The sequence below is a fragment of the Clinocottus analis genome, unplaced genomic scaffold (genome assembly GCF_023055335.1).
Source record: "Clinocottus analis isolate CAN_PGR_092001 unplaced genomic scaffold, fCliAna1.0.p SCAF_13, whole genome shotgun sequence".
Taxonomy (NCBI): domain Eukaryota; kingdom Metazoa; phylum Chordata; class Actinopteri; order Perciformes; family Cottidae; genus Clinocottus; species Clinocottus analis.
Window position 1 is genome coordinate 18,216,014 of NW_027175854.1, and position 21,485 is coordinate 18,237,498.

At 42.6% G+C, this 21,485-nt stretch overlaps 3 protein-coding genes across 4 annotated transcripts; 2 read left to right on the forward strand and 1 right to left on the reverse strand.

The window, feature by feature from the left end:
* Nucleotides 1-891: 891 nt before the first annotated feature.
* Nucleotides 892-4,571, reverse strand: st6galnac4 (ST6 (alpha-N-acetyl-neuraminyl-2,3-beta-galactosyl-1,3)-N-acetylgalactosaminide alpha-2,6-sialyltransferase 4). The gene is made up of 5 exons (XM_068574077.1): nt 4,246-4,571; nt 4,020-4,166; nt 2,976-3,385; nt 2,573-2,680; nt 892-2,472 (listed from the first exon to the last, which is right to left on the reverse strand). Exons 1-5 carry the CDS (start codon nt 4,255-4,257, stop codon nt 2,286-2,288), a joined length of 864 nt encoding a protein of 287 aa, XP_068430178.1. The 5' UTR covers nt 4,258-4,571; the 3' UTR covers nt 892-2,285.
* Nucleotides 4,572-5,245: 674 nt separating this feature from the next.
* On the forward strand, nt 5,246-12,450 carry miga2 (mitoguardin 2). Of its 2 annotated transcripts, none has more exons than XM_068574729.1 (16): nt 5,246-5,313; nt 6,155-6,393; nt 6,516-6,726; nt 6,830-6,945; nt 7,046-7,166; nt 7,738-7,865; nt 8,017-8,134; nt 8,366-8,502; nt 8,692-8,804; nt 9,086-9,158; nt 9,951-10,037; nt 10,164-10,262; nt 11,370-11,504; nt 11,624-11,677; nt 11,773-11,889; nt 12,134-12,450. In XM_068574729.1, exons 2-16 carry the CDS (start codon nt 6,298-6,300, stop codon nt 12,332-12,334), a joined length of 1,806 nt encoding a protein of 601 aa, XP_068430830.1. In that variant the 5' UTR covers nt 5,246-5,313; nt 6,155-6,297; the 3' UTR covers nt 12,335-12,450. The 2 variants fall into 2 exon arrangements, with proteins under 2 accessions (XP_068430830.1, XP_068430832.1); XM_068574731.1 differs by having other exon boundaries at nt 8,393-8,502.
* A 4,062-nt stretch (nt 12,451-16,512) lies between these two features.
* Nucleotides 16,513-20,996, forward strand: dolpp1 (dolichyldiphosphatase 1). Its single transcript, XM_068574300.1, has 8 exons — nt 16,513-16,617; nt 17,312-17,412; nt 17,555-17,639; nt 18,042-18,141; nt 18,317-18,415; nt 18,891-19,019; nt 19,155-19,244; nt 19,658-20,996. The coding sequence occupies exons 1-8, from the start codon at nt 16,542-16,544 to the stop codon at nt 19,692-19,694; spliced, it is 717 nt and encodes a 238-aa protein (XP_068430401.1). The 5' UTR covers nt 16,513-16,541; the 3' UTR covers nt 19,695-20,996.
* Nucleotides 20,997-21,485: the final 489 nt, after the last annotated feature.

Sequence of the window (21,485 nt, forward strand, 5' to 3'; positions counted from 1 at the left end):
AGAAGAATTTCCCCAAGGGGATTAATAAAAGTGCATGCTCATATATATAAATGAGATTATCTTTACTTTTGCTGTCCATGTATATAATTCCACATTATTTTGAGGCATTCGACAAACTATTAATAGTTATTTTAATTGTTCTTAATGTTGAGATTTGAAATATTTTCAGGTACAAATCTATGATGTTATTATTAATCAGAAAATAGGTTCATCCCAATGGAAGTTCACTTAAAATGAAGTAGTTTTCTGTGAGTGAATTCAGAAGTAATTTTCAATGTTCTGGGTAAATTTAGAAGAAATAAACATACCTTTGTTTAAAATGTATAACATATCTTCATGTGTTCTTATAAGATCCGGACAGGTTGAGGTTCACACTGAATTTAGGTGTTTTTGTCTAAGAAGAGGTTAAATATGAATGGGGTTGTTTAACGGATTAAAGTAAAAATACTCAGAATTCACAAATAGCATAACACGCACCGCTCAACTTGACTTTTTAGTTCAGGTGCTGACTCAGGTGTTTACAGTTCAGATCTGTAGTTACTTGGATGTGTTACACTAAATCAATGGGTTTAAATCGGCTTTCTGTCTGGATTAAGGGAGATTTAAGGTGAAATCTAAGGTGAAATTGACAACATAACATGACGGAAACACTTTGATTTTTACTTTAAAAAAAAACAAATTTGAAAGAAAAATGAAGTTCCTGATGGACACACAACACACACACACACACACACACACACACACACACACACACACACACACACACTATCACGCCAACAAGTCTGATCAGTAACTTGAGGCTGGATCAGCGCGACGTCGAGCCTTTAACTTCTAAAAGTGTTAGTCTCATGCAAAGACATATTTAGATAATAAAGATTTATTCATGTTGACACGCATCAGTAGCATCGGTAGCATCAGTAGCATCGGTAGCATCAGTAGCATCGGTAGCATCGGTAGCATTGGTAGCAGTGGTCACTTTTACATTCAAGTTTGTACTTTGCACAGTTCACAACATAAACCTCATACGGTTCCCAAAAAAGTCATGATGTTGTTTTTAATTAAAACAATTCCGGTCTGAGATGCAAAATGACAGTGAAATACTTTGACACAGTAGTTTGCTCAGTAGTGCAAATAATATCAGTCTTTGGAATCCGTCACAAAATAAGCATAAAGCGACTGAAAAGGCAGCGCCATGTTTTTCATTGTAAACAAGCAGCAACACTATAAAGAACATTAACCCATTGTGTGTTCAACAAGACATAAACTCCATGAAGAGGCCTGCATCTGAACACAGACACACACTCACCACTTCCCATCATGCTCAGCGGGTTTAATACTGTTGGCGCCCGATCAGCGTTAGAGCTACGGGCTGAACACCAGAGCGTTATGGTCTGTCCACCTGGCTGCAGGTACATGTTGACACACCGTCCCTGTGGCACGCGACACACTGCATCTCTCTTTGAGCTAAATGGCACGTCCGAACACTGTTCATGTTAACGTGAAGTTAGATGAAACTAGAAGCTTTCTGCTGCAGCTGGAGCTTCACAACACTGTCACTGGTTACAGGGGGAGAAAACTGAAACAATAACTTAAAGATGCACATGAAAAAGTCTGGATCCAGCTTTTTAAATGTGATTATTTGCTGGTTTTCTTTGTCTTTTAAGACTTTAAATGTAATAACTTTGGTTTTTGGACAAATTGTTGAACAAAAAAAGTATTATAAATACGTAAAATTGAATTCTGGGATAGTGCAGTGGCTTTTTTAAAAATTTTTACTACTTTCTGACAATTTGTAGAACAAATTAACTGATTCATTGAGAAATGAAATGTCAGTGAGTAATTGTTCGTTTCAGCCTTAAACAAAGGCTGCACATTGCAGCTGCAGGCCTGATCGCAGCATCACATTGTTCATAATTACAGGTTTAATTGTGCAAAACAACCAAAAGAATTTAAAAAGACAAGGCACGGAACAGGTAAAAGAAAAGAAAATTATAGCTTTGGTATAAACTGGTTTTAGTTTCTAGTTCAGTGGCTTAATGCGTCATCAGTCCTCATCCTGACAGATGACTATAACAATAAGTGTTCAGTAATACTGAAAGTGGTATTTTACCAGCTGACTTCTATTACATCTGGTACAAGCATGAGTTTATATTCATGGGTGCGGATTATTTTATCCACTATGCCAGCGTCAAATATGATTTTTGTTCTATTTAATGACTGTCAAAAATCTTCAGCAGAGAAGTAATAGCACATCCAGCAGGTTCTGGGTTTAACCCTCTCCTTCCTTAGAGGCGCCAAGACGGGTGTTTGAACTCCACCTTGTGGCGCGTCGCCCACCTGGCGTATATGGCCTTCTCGGTGATGAAGCGATGGCCGCCGCGCTGCGTGTGCTCGTGGAACCTGTACATCCTGCACTCGTCGATCCGGTTCCTCTCGTAGTAATGGTAAGGAACCACGCTGTGATTGGCTCGACTGTCGGGGGGGCAGAAAGGTACACCGGGTGGAGGGGGTTGTGTTAATCGTTATCTACGATACTTAAAAAGAAGACTCGAGTTAGAAGGCCGTGTCTCACCTGCAGTGGTTATCGTCGATCATTCCATAAACATGGACGCTGTCGCACATATCGATCGCCAGAATCATCGTGAAGAATCCAGTGCTGAGAAAAGCCCCGGTCTTCATTCTGAGTGAAGGCAGACACTTGTTCTTCGACGGCTTTTTTAAAGCTCTAACATTACCAAAATAAAAGCCTGAAAGTGGTAATTCACTTGTCTTTTAAAGTTCAGGCAGCTGAGGTCCGAATAAACAACGAATGAAGCTGGGAACTGGCGGTGGGAATTACCTGTAAGAACTGTTCCTCAACTGCTTAGTTTCACGCCTAACAATACAACATCACTAGTTTGTATATTACATTAGTAATACTAATTCAGTATGATCTTTCTAAATATCTCAAATGTGTGTAGTTTGTCAGCGTGTACCTGTTTTTTCCAGTTTCATTCTGAAACACGCCATCGCAGTACTGAATCTTCTCTCTGGTCACGGCGTAGATTCGGACTTCCGGGTACTTCTCTGCTATTTTCAGGAGCGTGTTGAAGACTTGTCCTTTCCCGTCTTGCCTCATGTTCCTCTCGGGACCCCAGAACACATACGTGGTGTCTGCAGAATGCTGGAAATAGTAGCGCTCGTTTTTCACCAACAAGGGAACGCTGGTGTGAGAGACGACCCGAACACTGGTGCGGTTCCCTACGTCTTTCTCAAAGCCCTGCGTGGGTGCATTGTTCATCCGGATCACGCATCCGACTTTGTCTATCTCTTCTCCAACGCCGGCTCCCAGCATCTGGCCCGAGCTGGAGACCAAGGCACACTGGCGGCAGTGCATGTACAAGAACTGTTGAATAAGAAATGTGTTTCAGGTTTCACACATACAGGAGAATTATAACTCAGCAGTTATCAAAGTCAAAGTTTTTATTATCAATTTTGTGCAATGTGCAAACTTACAGAAGATCGAAAGTAAGTTTCTCTTCTGTCCAACATAAATGGAATTGTGCAATAGTAATAATAATAATGATAGTATATAATAGTAAAGTGCAATGACACCAGGATTACAGTGTTGATGGGCATATGTTTTGTCTGACTGCAAGGTTTGACGTGTTACTTTTGGTCATTATTGTCAGAAAATAATCTGGAATGTTACCTGTCTTTGTCTTAAGTGTCAATTCATTTGCATTATTATCATTTAATAAATCGTGGATCCATTGATAATGGAAATACTCCTTGTTTTCAGTCCAATATGACCAGTACCTTGTTGGGTCAGCACAGCAAGATGTGAAACTAAAACACAATGTTATATTCTAAACATTAAGGATCCAAAATTGACTTTCATGCACGCTCTTAACCAATGAGCTGGACCCAAACCTCTGGGAGACACATTTTGTGTAACATCAGCTGTGCCTGTGTGTGTGTGTGTGTGTGTGTGTGTGTGTGTGTGTGTGTGTGTGTGTGTGTTGGTCTCTCTCTCTCACCTGGTCCCTCCTGCCGGGGCTGATCCTCGTGTAGCCCCGTAGCCCGCTGCTTCGCAGGGCGGGCGACAGGCCGTCCCGTGTGATCACGTGTCCGAACCAAAACAACAGAGGGAGGCTCAGGCTGAGCAGGCAGAGCCCGTGAAACATCTGTATTGACCAGGGGAGGAGAATCCATTCATCAATTATTAGTACACAATATGCATTAGTTAAATAAGCGGGCTCGTACCTGATATTTCATATCAAACCCCGTGGGAAAGCCCTTCTCCGGGAAGCCCGGCGACTCTCATTTTTCCTGCCGCTTGACGTGAGGCAGAAGCGGCGAGAGCGAGACAAGCCCAGTTATGGAGGACTGTAATTTGTGGACGTTCATATTTACAGATATGAACGGCTGGCTGCTCTCCGGTGAATTCCGATGAGTGCTCTCAAATCCAGGAGACTTTTCTTTTCGGCTTAACTTGCATCGCCTCGCAGATCGATCGACGGAATGTTTTAATTAACTAGTATCTGGAAACCACCCAGTTGTTGACTGTTATCTGACCCGTTGTGTTGACACTGTACTTATCGGCCCTTCATAATGAAACAGAAAGTATTATCCATCCAGACCCTGACTTCCGGTCTGCTTTATTTTTCAAAACAAACGTGTCCTCTGAACGATCTAAACATACATAGTTAAAACGCAAACACAGTCCGCCAGTAAAAGTTTATTCAAAAAAGTATTCTTACATATTACCGTATAGTACGTAGCAGATCACTATAACTCGCGCGTAAAAGTCATATTTAACACAACTTAACCTATATGGGATTTTTGCATTTTTATTCTGAAAGGCATATGACCAAACCGGAAATAGCATCTTTATGTTATTCTGGTTCACAAGCACTTTCACCATGGAAACTTTACAATGCCGCCTTCAGGTGTCACTCGGAAATGTGCGATACAATGCAAAGCGCGAGCGTCTTTCCTTGCTCATAGAAGCATGAACATAACGAAGTCAGTAATAGTATTAGATAAGTACTGGCCAACATGTAATTGTATGTATCACAGAAACCTTTCTAATAGTTTTCTCCATTATGAATTGTTATATGGGTTAGTAACATCCTGCTTTGTTCCCCTCTTAACGTCCATCCGATTGGTCAATTAAAAAAAGAAAACCGCTGTACGCCTCGTTCTATTGGCTGAGCGGCCGCGTCAGTATCCCCATGTTTCTAAAGCCCCGCCCCCGAGCAAAAAGCTAGTGTGCGGCTCATTCACTGGCTGTGACAGTAATGCCCTTCCCTGGCGCCCTGGATGCCCACGGTATGTACCTATGTGACGGATTATGTTATTAGTTGTGTCGCTGGTTAGCTGTAAACAGAGCCGCTGAAGCCTCTGAGGTGTGAGTTCAAAGCCCCACAGCCAGTGACTGGTTGATCGGATGATGCTGTGCTGTCAAGTGGCAGATGAAGCTGAGCTAGGCTAGCCAAGTGTGCTAGCTAACGTTAGCATGCTCGCCTGTGGGTGCTCTTGCATGCTTGCTCGTGCTGATTGTGGCCATTCATTAACAATATTTACAAAAAAAACAGAGGTCATACATGTTGTGCTTTTGACTTAGACAAAATACAAAGGAAGTGGTCACATTTGTCTGGACGGGCTAAATGCTTAACTAGCTATTCACCCACAGTCCAGTCTCTTTCAGCTAGCAGCCTCTCTGTTATCAATAATGCTGCCTTTACACAGCTTATTGTATCCAAGAAGAGGAAAAGTCACACGGAATCTGCACCTGCTGTTTGTCACGTACTGTGTGTGTGCGTGTGTGTGCGTGTGCATGTGTGTGTGTGTGTGTGTAAGGGCAGGCTGCTGAACTGCCTGAATACCAGACAGTGTAGATAGGTAAGTAGCTGGCAGAATGTCAAGTCGCTCCGCTGCTTAACAGTTTATTGTGAGCTTGATTTCCACAGTTTAATCCATGTACCATGTACAAGTTGATTTTGTGACAAGGTCTAGAGACGTTTTTGTCCTGGAGCCAACAGACAGCATTGTTGCAGACACAATAACTGATGTCATGTCTTTATTATTACAAGGCCTGTGCAATGTTGTTTTGCTTTGCAGGCTGCTACACTCTGATCATTTTCCAAAACTCATGTCTTATTTATTATAGGGTAATAAATCAACAATCAGCCGTTGTGCAAGCTCGGGAGTGGATGACGATAGTCGGTGCATCAGCAAGCCCTGAGCTGGCTGATCTGAGAGCAGAGACGACGTCTTGGACAGGGTGAACGTGAAGGCATTTACATTTCAGAGATGTCAGTCAAACAAGTAGACGCGATGTCCATCGCCCAGGCTTTGGCCATGACTGTGGCAGAGATACCAGTGTTTCTGTATTCCACATTTGGGCAGGTAAACCGCTTTGCATGCAGTTAAAGTTTTGCATCTCTAAACACCAGCGCTAAAGATGGATAAGTTAATGTTTAGTAGATAGTTTCATGTTGACGGCTTACATTTGCCTCTCCTGCTTTCAGTCCATATTCTCTCAGCTGAAGCTTACCCCAAACTTGAAGAAGGTGCTGTTTGCCACAGCGCTGGGCAGCGTCGCCCTGGCTCTCACCGCTCATCAGCTGAAAAGGCGAGGGAGAAAAAGGAAGCAGGTAACGCAAGGGAAGGAGGGCCAGAAGACGGTGGGGATACCTGAGGCGCTGATGAAGACGGGAAGACCCTCGTCATTTAAGAGAGGTGCGCATGACTTGACGCTTGGAGGAAAAGTTGCAGTGATACGTTTCCTTTGCGTCGTCTTTTGAGAAATATGCATACAAGAGAATGTTTTTCCTCTCCACAGGCCCGTTTATTGGCCGACAGATGATGAGTCCCAGCACTCGGAGCAATGACACCATGAGCGGAATCTCTTCTCTGGCCCCCAGTAAACACTCGAGTTCCTCGCACAGCCTAGCATCTGTTAGTTTTACAATTTACAACTAATTCAGTATAATCCTAGCTGCCATTTTCTGTTTTCCACATTCCCAAATGTACCATTGTGTGTGTGTTTGTGGCATAGATACGGGTCCCAAACTCTCCAAACCAGTCAGCCAATCCATCAACCCCCTGGGAAGCCGAGCCCGTGGTGGAAGAGTCGGGAGCAATCGAGGATGCAAATGCAGAGAATCTCTATATATTGGGTATGTATTTACTGTTTTTATAGAAGACTAATACACATTTCCTGTATTACCTTAAATAAAGTGTGAGGAATAGGGCGATAAGTTCACCAGTATTTGTTTAGTCGTCCTCCATTGGCAAAATGTGAATGTATCACGTATAAGTACAACTTATTGTGTGTGTTTTTACCATGTTTGGTCGCCATGATTATAATACGTTATTTCCCACATTGTGTGAAGTCGGCATTCATTTTTGAGTGTTGGTAATTTGGAGAAAATCTCGGTTCTTATCAGGGAATGTCAGATCTTTGGACCCAGGGGGCTGTTGTTTTGGATTTGGATTATCCTGCATGAAGTATTTGAATTCTGCTCTCTGTTCCTCATTTTAGAGCTGTACCGATTCGGGCCACTAAATACTGCACTTAACACTTTATCTGAGTAGGAAATCCCCCCCGTTGCTGAAACCAGGAAGAAATGAAACTACACTCTGCAGCTTGGTGCCACTCTGGCTGTCACTTTCGGCTCAAAGTTTTTTTGACTTTCCAGCTCCCGACAGTTTGGTTTGCGTGACGTCTTATCGCTGTTTTCCTGCCAGGGATGGAGCTCTTTGAGGAAGCTCTTCGAAAGTGGGAACAGGCCCTAAATATTCGCCATCCCCCCCACTCGACCTCCAGCAACAACAGCCTCGCTGTGCAGGGGGCGACGTGTGAGGACTTTCCAATGGTAACCGTCAAATAATAAATACCAAACAGACAGCAAGGTATTCGTGTAGATGGTTGGATCACTTTCCACCTGAGTGCAGTGCTGTAGGGATTTTGCTTTAACTAAAATGTTTATTATATACTAATACTTACTTTTTTCTGCTTCATTATAGGGTGAAACCCGTAATAATGTGTTTGCTGAGAAGTTGGAGACGCTGTTGCACAGGGCGTACCACCTGCAAGAGGACTTTGGCAGCAGCATCCCAACAGACAGCGTGCTGGCAGATTTCGGTAAGAGTAATGTCGAGCTTGTGTCTGAGCTTACGAGACGTCAGGGGACCGACATTAATCGAATGGGACAAAATTACAGCGCAGACTCCAGCTCGAGGTGTGACGAGCTGCCAAAACTGATGTGTCATTGTTCATTATTGACGTCTGATGGATGCAGTCTTGGTGTGCAAGTGGGTCCACACATTCAGTAGTTTCTGTTAAGTGCATGTGTTTTGGTTCTTGCCCCGTCAGTCAGAGTTTGTGGTGTTCCTTTGGCAGAGAGTGAAGGAACTCTTATCTTGCCTCAAGTGGAGCGGAGTTTCTACAGACTGCCAGATGACGACGCGACTACGGTTACTTCAGACGAGTCCTTTTTCTCGGCTGCAGAGGTTCGTTCCTTCCTCTCTGACGGCTGACAGAAACCAACATGTCCCTACATTTCAAGGGCTCCCTAGTATTGGTATCAACTACACATACTAGTACCCTTCAAGCTGCTTTCTTTCTACATACAACAACTTATGTGTGCTGTGCACTGAGGTGTGTGTGTGTGTGTGTGTGTGTGTGTTTCTCCTGTGCAGCTGTTCGATGCCATGTCTCTAGAAGACGGCTACCAGCCACTTAAACGAGCAGCTCTCTATGAAGAAGCCTTGACTCTGGTCCGGGAGGGCAGGGTGTGCTACCGGTCCCTGAGGTAACTGTGAAGTGTGCCACCTGTACCTAAACGTTACCAGCTGTACCAATCAATACGTTTTTGACCAACAGTTCATTAGATTATTATTATTTGTAATGTCAAAGGAGTCGTTCATCAGAGCGAACCAGGATGTGTAGCCTCAGCTCTGTGGAGCATTTGCCATCAGCATCATTTACAGACGTCTGCTGGAGCTGGAAACAGATCCCCATGCCAACGGCATGAGACGATGGCACGTCCATGTTTCATGGTGCTTCATTCTCGTCTCTCTCTCTTTGCACCAGGACTGAATTACTTGAATGTTTCGGTGACCAAGACTTCCTCGCCAAGCTTCAATGTGTGAGACAAGCATTCCAGGTCGGTGCCGTCTCCTAAAACTTCCTCATATTACGTACGAGATCCTTCTCTTTGTTTGCATGATCGCAGTGATTGATGATCCCTCTCATCCTCATCCCATCGGCTGAAACCTGCTCAAAGTAGCTCGGCGTTGAATTGAGGCGCGTCACACAGCAACATGTTTTTGAGTGTGTGTCTGTCGTCACTGGCTTGAACATGACTCTCAGCGTGTCGCTGTGTCGCCCGTAGTGTGAACATGTAACGCAGCTTTAGCCGGCTCTGGACTTCCTGTTCTCGGCGTCTTGTCTTCCTGGTGAACCTGAGTCTGTAGCGTCCCGTCAGGCAGGTTGAGTCAGGTTTCTTTGTTTAATCCTTCTGTCCTTTTCAGAATTTTGTTGCAAATTATTTTTTATACCATATTTTGATCATAACTATGAACATCTAGCATGATCATGAGCAAGATTTACCAAAAATGCCTCCTGGAGCGGTCCCCGAGTTTGTCAAACTGTCCGGTTCAGGGCCTTAAAAACAGCACACATACTAATAAGACACCTTTTTGGAACGATTGGGGACTTAAAGAATTATAATCTGCAATAAAAACAAAGCACTAGCCTGTCAGGAAGGAGTTTCAGTCAAAAAAGAGAGTCGTTCGGTTAAAAAAATGGAAAAAATACTTATTTTATGGCAAAACATTAGCCAATTTGGGCATGCTGGGTACCAAAATGTTCATCAGCTTCCACAATGATGTGTTAAGAAACATCCACAGAGGCTTCAGCACTCGTAAACGTTGTTTTTAACTGCTTTATGTTTCAGGTTCTGTTAATAGATGACACTCATCGCACATTTTTCATGGAGACGGGGAAGCAGATGATTGCAGGGTTGATGGTGAAGGCAAATAAGGTAAACGCCGTTAATCTGGTCACTTATTAACTCATCAAACAAGAGCAGCCTTTGCTTCTGTGGACATGTGTGCGCAGATGAAACTTATTACTTCCTGTGTTATTGGTTTATTTTGCTTCAATGCAGAATCCCAAAGGCTTCCTGGAGAGCTATGAAGACATGCTGCTTTACACCAAGAGGGAGGAGACGTGGCCCGTCACAAAGATGGAGCTGGAGGGTCGAGGGGTGAGTCATCCTGTCACTCATCTCATGGGAAACGACCAGTGACAAAGATTACCTGCATTCATTGGATCATTCATGGGAACACTGTGGGCACCGAGTATGTGGAGTTCATGTAAACCAGCCGACCTTTCAACTCCAACTAGAACACCGCCGACAGTCACGCTGTACTTTACTCTGTACTTTACTCTGTACTTTACTCTGTACTTCACTCTGTACTTCACTCTGTACTTCACTCTGTACTTTACTCTGTACTTTACTCTGTACTTCACTCTGTACTTTACTCTGTACTTTACTCTGTACTTTACTCTGTACTTTACTCTGTACTCCACTCTGTACTCCACTCTGTACTTTACTCTGTACTTTACTCTATACTTTACTCTTTACTTCATTCTGTACTCCACTCTGTACTTTACTCTGTACTTTACTCTGTACTTTACTCTGTACTTCACTCTGTACTTTACTCTATACTTTACTCTGTACTTTACTCTATACTTTACTCTGTACTTCACTCTATACTTTACTCTGTACTTTACTCTTTACTTCACTCTGTACTTTACTCTGTACTTCACTCTATACTTCACTCTGTACTTTACTCTGTACTTTACTCTGTACTTTACTCCATAAAAAGCTCAGTTTACATATTTTGGTGGTTGCGTAATAATCAATCCATCGTCATTTGTTTACAGTCAGATACTTTGCAATGTGCCGACTAGAGGAAGTACAAATACTCTGCATTAGATACCACAGGAAAATAAAGTACTCCTCAGAAGGCAACACAACGTTGTTTGTATCATAAGATGTGATCAATGCATTTTATTTCTCATAAATTGAAGCCAACATTATTGACTTGCTGTGCATCTGTTTGCTTGGCAGTGGGCTTCTTTATTTTCTTTAATGGTCAGTTTTCTTTTACAGACACACATGATTAAATAAAGAAAAGCAGATGGATGAAAATAGAACTTCTAACTTCTGCTTATGTGCAGCCTTCATCCTTTTGTATATTCAGAGACATCACAACAGGTGGAGGAACGTGTGTGTGTGTGTGTGTGTCTGTCTTTAGATGAGCTGTAATTTGCTATGTAACACAATAACCTGTGCGGCTCCTCTCAGGTGGTGTGTATGAACTTCTTCGACATCGTCTTGGACTTCATCCTGATGGACTCCTTTGAAGACCTGGAGAGCCCTCCGTCCTCTGTGGTGGCTGTGCTGAGGAACCGCTGGCTCTCTGACAGCTTCAAAGAGACGGTTAGTTTATGCACACACACACACACACACACACACACACACACACACACACACACACACACACACACAGCGATAGGTTAGTTACAAATGACTCTAATAACAGAGTTTTCTTCCGTCAGGCTCTGGCTACCGCTTGCTGGTCCGTCCTGAAGGCGAAGCGCCGTCTTCTGATGGTGAGTTTGAGCTCATTTAAAGTTGGAGGACTATTTATTGCAACGTCGTGTCTTTATACTTTTTACAGCCGAGTGTCTCTTGCTTGTCTCCGTAGGTTCCTGATGGGTTCATCTCTCACTTCTATGCCATATCCGAACACGTGAGCCCAGTTTTAGCGTTTGGGTTTTTGGGACCCAGGCAGCACCTCAGTGAAGTGTGCACCATCTTCAAGGTGAGAGCACACACACACACACACACACACACACACACACACACACACACACACACACACACACACACACATTACACATGTTCAGTTTACTCGTTGTATCATGTCTCGTGTGGCTCTGGTTTGGAGGATTTTCCTAAATCTCAGAAAACAACCACGATGATGTCATCAGCCGCTGTTTTACAAACTTTGATGGTGGCTTTCCATTCATAAAATGTCCTAATTTGTCTTGTTCTCTCGTGCGCAGCAACAAATCCTGCAGTACCTGAAGGACATGTTTGATCACGACAAGGTCCGCTTCACCTCGGCTCAGTGCTTGGCCGAGGACATCCTGAACCTTTCCCACCGCCGCAGTGAGATTTTACTCGGGTATCTGGGGATCAGCAGCCTGCTGGAGCTCAACGGGGCCCTGCCCAGAGACACTGAGGGCTCTTCAGAGCCCAACTGAGGCTCCTGGGGTCACTCAGGGCGTCCCAGCATGTGAGGACTTGCCTCTGCCTCGTGCGGTGACGTGGACACTTCCTAAAAACAAACGAATAAAGCGTTCCCAACGCAGGAAGACCAGGCCTTCTACACTGTTATTTCACATGGATCGAGTCCCTCTGAGAACCTGAGGTTACATCGTAACCTTCCATTCATCTGACTTGTGGAATATCATAGTCTTCATAATAGTATGAAAAGAAATGGCTTGAGAAATGTATGTTTTATACCAAAGGGGGAAGGATGTTTGCGAAAAAACAAAGACTGAAGACTCGAAGGATTTAATGAGTTTTTCTCCTTAATCTGAAGAAGTATTAATTTCATCCTATTTGGTTTAATGTCACATATCCAAGAGACTGTTTTAAAAATGCAAGACGACGTGGTGTAAAAGGAGTAAAGTGTGTTGGCATGTTGCTCATAATGACGATTGATTATCCCAAAGTGGCGGAGGTCCAGCTAAGATGCTAAAGTTGTGTAAAGATTGAAGATCTCTCAGAATCAGTGATCCCTCTGCTTTTCTCTGCCATTAGATCAAATGAATATTATTAATTTTCGGTGCCACAGAAGGTCAGAAAGAAACTTCCCACTACCAGTAACCCCATGTAACTTGAACCAGTAACACCTGTGCTTTTCCTTCTGTGTCAAAATATCTTAAGTTAATACTTTTTAGGGGGAAACTCTGTTATAAATGTTCAGAAACACTTATCTTTTGTCTCTTGACCCATTTTCAAATTGACCAACTTCTCAATCAAACGGTGCCATCTACTGTTTTGTCGTTGTTTTGTTTCAGGGAGATTTGTTGTGTTGTTCAGTCTGTCGCCTACACAAGTGCACTGATGGTCACCGGACTTCTCATGGAAAACATATTGGAGCACAGAGACGACGAAGATGCCAAGTTAACCTGAGTTTACTGCTGATCCCAACACTGATAACTCTGCCTCTGTAACAGCTGATGTGTGATGCAGACTGCTTTGTTTGTTTGTTTGTTTGTCAAATACCAAATCATCTGAATGAAGTGTGAAGAAGAGATTATTGATTTGAGCACAGTGTGTATGATCGTGAAAAGAGAAAACATTTCTGTCTCAATAGTTGTATCTCAAGTCAGCAGCTCTTTGTTATCCACAATCATAGGAGTGTGTCTCGTGGTCTTGATAATCCTAATCCCTTACAGAAATGTTACATGTCGCAAATGCAATGCCGTCGTGTTCAGAGTCTGCATTGTGGGATTATTTCTGTGTTCGGTGGAGCGTTTGCATCCGACTGTAAATATGAGCTTCTACTGGACAAAAAAAAAAAAGAGTTTTTTTTTTTTTTTTTTTGCAAATGTGCAGCTTTGTGTTCGGAAGCATTTTGCACTTTATCAGAAAAAGTAGAAAGATACTCGAATGTCCGACGGCCCTTTTTATATAATCAGCTGTACAAATATATATAATTATTTATTGCATCATAGAATTGACGTACTATTGATAAGATAGAGCTTAAAAGATGTACAGTATGGAAACTATCTTTCCCGTAATCTTTATTCTGGCTACTTTACAAAAGGTTTTGGTTTTAGTCTCCATGTTTTGCAAAGTTCAAAATCTCCAACCTTACCTTGAGACTGCGTGTCCAATCCATTCTCCTAGATTGTAATCCTGTTAGTTATAGACGATAAAACATATTTGCACCAGTATAAATCATGCAGGTCGATGCAGTTGAGTGCTAATGTTTGTTGTTGTTGTGCGTTTCCTCCTGAGGGAGCGAGCAGAGAGGACGCATGTTCACCGTCTGGCTTCTCTGAAACGCATCATCAGAGTCTCTTTGCAACTTTCTCATCTCGGCTCTTATTGTTGTTAGTTTTGAAAATCCAAGTTAGAAATTAAGTTAACTCATAACGACTTGAATGTCCGAATTCAGGAATTACCTGTGAAGACTATATATTCTATATATTGTAGAGTTTTACCAGGATTTAAGAAGGCCAAAATGTAGAAAGAAGATTTTATTCTGTTCATTACAAGTGTCCTCTTCATGCCTTTTTGTCTTTTCTATTGTTGAATTAAAATGCCAGCACAAACTGTCAATTCATTTTGATTATGCATATTAAATGTTATTTTTTGTTATTAAACTATACGTTTGTTATGCCTTTTCCCAACTGATGACGGCTCATTGTATTTTATGTCTTTCCTAAAACCTTTTTTTTTGTTAACGGAGAGGTTTATTTTTAAAGATTGACTAATTCTTAATGAAATAGAATAGAAAGTATGAATAAGTGAGATAATTGTCACTATAACGCTGCAGTGAGTCACACAAAATTGACTTAGCACAGATTCCTGTATTATTATAATTAAAAACAATATTATTATTTTAGGTACAGATCATGAATAAGTCGTGTCAAATCTGTGTTTTTCATGTTGCCAGTGTTATGGTGGCTGCAACAGTAAATAAAGTGTGACATTTGATAACAGCCTCTTTAATTATTGTGCTTCTTAACCCCATTTAGACCGTAACAGACTCATTAGAGGCCGCTGAGATAAGATAAGAGACAGTGGGCTGATGCATCGTCGGTCCAGTGGAGGGAGCACAGCTCAAACTGTCAGTGTGAACACGTTTAATAACCTCGTCTCTTCAGCGAGGCCACGTTTAGTCTGAGGAAACTCTATTTCTTCTTGTTTCAATAGCTCTGGCTATAAAACACAACCACATGCACCGCATTTTAACACTTTACTGCTTTGAAGACAACTATCACAGGCTTTTCCCCCTGAAACATGTATATTTTTCTCACTTTTCATAACAAATACATCCATAAATCAGATCCCTAACAGTCAGAATTGAAGAAGTTTGGAGGCCTTGGACATAATATCTCAAAATGTTGCATCTTCTTCATTTAATTTCCTCCTACATGGTGGATGTTGTGCACATAGACATCTTTACCACAAGTCTGTGATTCCTCTTTTATTTTTCGTTCCATTCGGAGGCACTCAGTCTGTTTAGAGTCTGCACTGGTTCAGCTTTGTGCTGTTTACTTTGCGTGTCCTGTTTTGCTGTGTGTGCTCTGCTATTCGTGGCTCAAAGAGGAGAAAATCTGTGTTTGTCTGCTGTGTGTATGGGTGAGTGTGTGAGTGTGTGAGTGTGTGTGAGTGTGTGCTATCTATCTTCTTCTGCCAGATAAGTACATTTAGGTCTCACCCTCTAACGCTGTGAGAGTATTGCCTTGTGTTAAGATTTTAACAACACTATATTATGTTTAGGGTGTTCCTCTCTGCATGAATAGACACCTCAGAGAGGCAGTCCAGGGTGTGATTAGTGTTTGCTTTGCAGATGAGGTGCACCACTTCATTTGTCACACAAACTAATGCGGTCATGCAATACAGAAGAGAAATGTGGTCCTCTTATAGTTCATGGAGGTTATAATCAGCATTGGTTTACATTTCCTGGTGATTCTGGAGGCTTTCGTGTGTTTGAATATTGCATTATACAGAGAGCTGTTTTTTGTTTTTACACCACACTTTCATTAATACATAGCCAACGTAATAGAAACACAAGTCTGTATCACATATTTTAGTAAACCACCGACATTTTGAAGCCCTTCAAGCAATTGGAAATAAAAAGGGAGGTTTTTCATTGGTATTGTTATATTTGATAGACTTAATGATTAATTGTTTAATCCCGATAAAAATGTAAATATTTTACAATAATTGTATATTTTATATATAATGATTAGTCGCTATTTCAAATAACTCATCACCGGTCTATAAAGTAATACTATGTTTTATCAATAGTATGATAGTCTCAACGTGACTTGTAAGAAAATATATAATAATAATATGATCATTTGACCCTATAAATGTCCACATATGTAAATATGTCTGGGCAAATACCAAAGTGTTCTATACATGACGTGCAATTTAAGTTATGCAAATGCATGAATGAATTAGTCTAATTCTGAACTTTATTTTCTGAATGAGTGCAGCTCGCTGCTTTGTGGAGTGCTGGACTTTTGAGTGTGTGTGTGTTTTTTTTTGTGTTCATTCAATAATTCTTCTCTATGGGGACTATATTTCTCATCTTCAGTGCGCGGCTGTGATTGGTCGGCTGCTCCGCTGCCGGGCCCCGCTTGAACACTGAGATCCGTTCGCCATTGGCTATAGATGCGCGTGGGGCGTTTCACTGGGACTGCCCGGTTGTGTCCGGGTAAGATGGCGTTGGAAGAGCAGTGCTCGGCACCATCTCGATGGCGGTCCATATCCCTGACACACGTCGAGTTCCCGGAAGGTATGTCAACTTAACACTTTTCTCTAAATGCCGGAGACACCGACCGCTTTTGTAATTTTAGAAGATTGCACGCGCGTGTGTGCTCGTTAGTGAATGGACACGGCCGCTAGTGATGCTGCCAAATAGTGAGACGCTGCACGACGTCGAGCACAGCGGGGAATGTAACCCGGGCGGCAAAATTGTGAGACCGGACACGCATGCGCAGTGTGCTGCTAATGTCCACAATGAAGGCGAGCTAGCCTGTTAGCTGCCTTGATATCAGCGTTGATATTTACCTCTTAGGATTCAGCAAACATGACGCGTATTGTAGTAATTGTTCAACACAATTAAAGCATCGTGAGCAACAAAATATTATTCACGAATGTGGTGAAAATTAGCAGCTATTCCACCTGACAGCTTTGTAGCCAGGACCACGGCTAACGTGGTAGCTAGCTCCTTGGCCTCACACTGACTAGTATAACTAGCATAAACCACATTGCAGCGAGCTGACTGGGTTAACAACATAAAACAATAAAAGGTGCACAACGTTAGTTGGATGATGGGTTTGCTACGTCACCGCAGGAGCATCCTACTTGTGTTCAGTTGAACATTTCAACTATCCGGGTTCACTGAGCCCCTCAAAGTGTCACTCCCACCGGCGCGAGATGACTTGAATGTCGGTCTGTAATCTCCATGACCGTGTCTGTGTTTCCAGGCGACCTGACGGGACACATGCTGGCCTACTTCAGCCTGCTGCCCATCGCGATCCTCGTGGGTTTTGTGACACTCATAGTGTTTAAACGGGAGCTGCACACGGTGAGTTCTGCACATGCACTTTAAGTTTCACAGAGCATCACTTTCCAAGTCGGTGTGTGCTTGAACATTCGTGTCACAAAGGCAAGAGCTTTGCAGGAGTTCATGTGTTGACCTACTTGCTTTTATGTTTTGTTGTATACAGATTTCCTTCTTTGGTGGCCTGATCCTGAATGAAGGGGTGAACTGGGTGCTGAAGCACATTCTCAGAGAGCCGCGCCCATGTGCAGGTGAATGATTGTTCAAACTGTTGACATTACACAACCACACTATTTATTCAGGTGACAGCATATCACTAGTCCGGTTGTCTAGTGTATTAATACATCATATTGCATCTGGATATTAGATTGCAATCCTCAAAATGGTGGCCGATCTGTTTTGCGATTGACTAACCGCTTCCTCGCTCGCTCTATTTTAATTTGAATTCCTGACAAATGAGGTACTTCATCACCTGATGCTAAAATGATGTGAGAATCCTACCTGCCATAAGAGATTATTTGAAGACATTACCTCAGTGTAAACGACTGTGAAAATGTATAATTAACTTTAATGCTTAAGCCGACCTAAATCAGAGTGTTTTATATGGAGATGAACTTCCTATTGAAAATGTATATTATGTTGTCTCTCTGCAGGAACTCACACAACCCTGCACACAGATTATGGGATGCCCTCCAGTCACTCCCAGCTCATGTGGTTCTTTGTGGTTTACTTCTTTCTTTTCCTTTATTTAAGGTGAGCTTGTTTGTTCTTGCCGTTTTGGAAAGATTTAAGGGTGGAAATATGGAGCTGTGTTATTAGTGAGAAATGAGGGTCTTAGCGTCAAAGTAATCCAATATAGTTTGATCCTTTTTAGACTCATTAGACGCTTTCTCTTCACCTCCGTGAACTCGTGCTCGTGTCTTTTCAGAATGCATCAGACGAACAATGCTCGCTGTGTGGACCTGCTGTGGAGACACGTACTGTCCATCATCCTGTTGGGCACGGCCTTATCGGTCTCGTACAGCCGGTAAAGCCCCCACCATCATTTTCATTATTACTTTCTATAAAATGTTTTTAAAAAAAAGCAGAAAACTCCTCCATAGTTTCGTCTGACTGAATATCCAAAAGGCAAATCTATTCAATTTACTGACAAAGAAAACCACCAAACAAGTTTAACAGTCAACGGATTGTCAAAATTGAATTTTTCCGTCAATTGAATAATTAAGTAAATGACTTGAAGTTGTGAGAAGCTTATTAAATCACTCGGCCTCTCCAGTAGCTGAGCTCAGAGGAACATTTAGGTTATTGTTCGGCTGATCCGTCTCTTTACAGGGAGACAAAAAGCCCCAATTTGTATGCGTTTTTTTTTTTTTGGGTTACAGCCCCAGTTTGACTGAAAGAAGATCCTCCGTTTCATACTATTTGACGCGCATGCTGCTGGACTTCAGACTCCAGTCTCCACTCAGTGTTTCCCTAAACATTGCTCTCTCTCTCTCTCTCAGGGTCTACCTGCTGTATCACACCTGGAGCCAGGTGTTCTATGGCGGCGTGGCCGGCAGTACGATCGGCATAGTCTGGTTCTTTTTCACACAAGAGATGCTGACGCCATTATTCCCCAAAATAGCAGCGTGGTAAGAAGTGCTCTAATTTCTTGGCCTCCTCCTTGTGCCACAGGGGAAGACGAGGCGTCCTTAGCCTGAATAAGTGGAGACGACGAGTCTTTCACGCTCGTAACTTGTTCTTTTTCCTGTTGTCTTCATTCACAGGCCAATATCAGAGTACTTCCTGGTGCGAGACACAAGTCTGATTCCCAACATCTTGTGGTTTGAGTATACGGTGACCAGATCAGAAGCACGGTAAGTTGCTGACACACAAAGCGCATGAACACGCATAATGTGTATAATCCAGACCCTAAGGAGGCGCATAATGTGTATAATCCAGAGCATATGAACGCTCATTATGTGTATAATCCAGATTGTAAAGTAAGAAATGTGTTCAGCGCTCAATAAGCAACGGCCTCCCCTCCAGTGACGTGTTTACCTCGGAGTCCTGTCTTCTGTCTCTGTCATCCAGCTGTTTATAAGCCGATAGAGGAGGTGAAATAGAAGTGAACATGAGCCACAATAGCTTTTTCCATTTTGGAAACTAGAGCTGACGCGACAGTTTAAAGTTCATCAGAGTTTGACTTCAGGCTGCAGACTTGTGAGCGTTTTATGTTTTAACAGAATTATTTATTTTGTGACTCAATTCTTTTTCTCTTTCCTTCCAGGAACAGACAACGAAAGCTTGGAACAAAACTTCAGTGATGTGCACAGTTCTTCTGCGAAACCGAAGAACACACAAACACGCGAGCGCACACAGACAAACGCACACATTTACACACATGTATACACACACGAAACAAACGCTCACTCGACAAACACACACTGGAGAACCATCTTTGTGGACTGACGCTGGTTGCAGGGAGTAAAGGGCAGAAACCGTTTACAGGCGGCCCGAGCACGTCCGTCCTCCTCGCGCCTCCTCCTCGCGCCTCCTCCTCGCTCAGCTCGCCCCTCATGCTCTTCACTGCATGCAGGACTGTGCAGGAGGCATACTGTGTCATAGATGTTTTGCCTATAAACGCACGCTGACGGTAACATCGTACTGTACGGGGTCCCAGCAGCCGACGGAGGCGCTAGTCCACTTTCAAATCAATCGGTGCATTGCAGCATGCGTTTAGAGATTCCTTTTTTTATTATTATTTAATTTTTTGCATATTGGGATTGATAACTGGTGGGAGGGGGGGGGTCGGCCGTGGTTTGGTTTTGGGGGGAGTTGTATGTGGAATTAACCATTTTTCATTGTTATATAGTAGAAAATGTACATTTTCTTAAATTGGTTATGATGTAATATAAATGAAAATTTGCACTTTGTGAAATTTACCAGTTAAAAAAAGAAGTCAGAGGCTAACGCTAGTTAAATGTTGACAGACCCCCCCCCCCCCCCCCTCTGGTCCCTCACCAGTCTTTGCTTTGTGTCTCTGACCGTCGGTCCTCATATATAAAAGACTCCACAGCTTAAATTTAATCTCCTCTTCAGCGTCCAGGTTGTGCTTTCTGTTCAGCGTCACTTGTTCCTGTCGTTGGACCGAGGTGTGTTTTCCTTGACGCCACACACACACACATACACACTTACACACACAGTAGCAGCTCGCCAACAGGATTCTGGGAATCGGTTTTCTTTTTGTAATTATTTTTTTCATTCAGTTTCTTATCTTGATTTCTGCCGTGAGAGAACCGTTTGCTTTCCGAGATAACATTCCATATTATTTAGTGAGAAAACCTACATGAAGACTGCTGAGGGGGGGGGATGTGTTTTCTTTTCAAGTTACTTTGACAGAAAGGAGAAAAGAGCCTCAGGTCGGTCGTAGCATGTGATTAGGATTATTTCCTCTCAGCCCACGGCAGCTAATGTTGACGGCTGTCATGTGGGGATCTTAAGCTGGTTGAAAATGTCGTTATTATAATTATTGTTAGCTCACAAAAGGGAAGTAGTTCTCTTAGATTTTTTTTGTTTTGTTTTCTCCCACGTGTAACCTATATCAGGCTGAATAAAAGTGTTCATGTACAGGACATTGTTCATGTGTCGTGCTTTTATATACACCTGCAAATTTTATTATAAAAATTACTTTTTTTAAAACTTGTTAGACAATGTGGTACCTAATAATAATCTGACTTACTTTCTACATTTCTCACTTAGTGTCTGTTATCACTTTAGTGTCGCAGCTCATTTCTAGATGTCATGACTTAATATAATAAAGTAATATGGAGAGAAAGTTCAGGGATGAAGTCGGTGATCCTTTGGGATTCGTGAATGCAAACAAAATGCATCGCAGTCCATCCCATAATAGTAGAGATGTTTCTGGACTGAAGTGTCCATCTGTTGCTCGCTTAAAGACACAACTCTGCTGATGTGAACCGCTGGCAGCAGCATCGCACAACACAAACACACAAACACACACTTCTCTCCAAAAGAGAAACTCTTGCGTCGCCGTGATGAAACGCATGAGCTCGTGTTTCAGAGATGGAGGCGTTGAGATGAAGAACCCTCTGCTC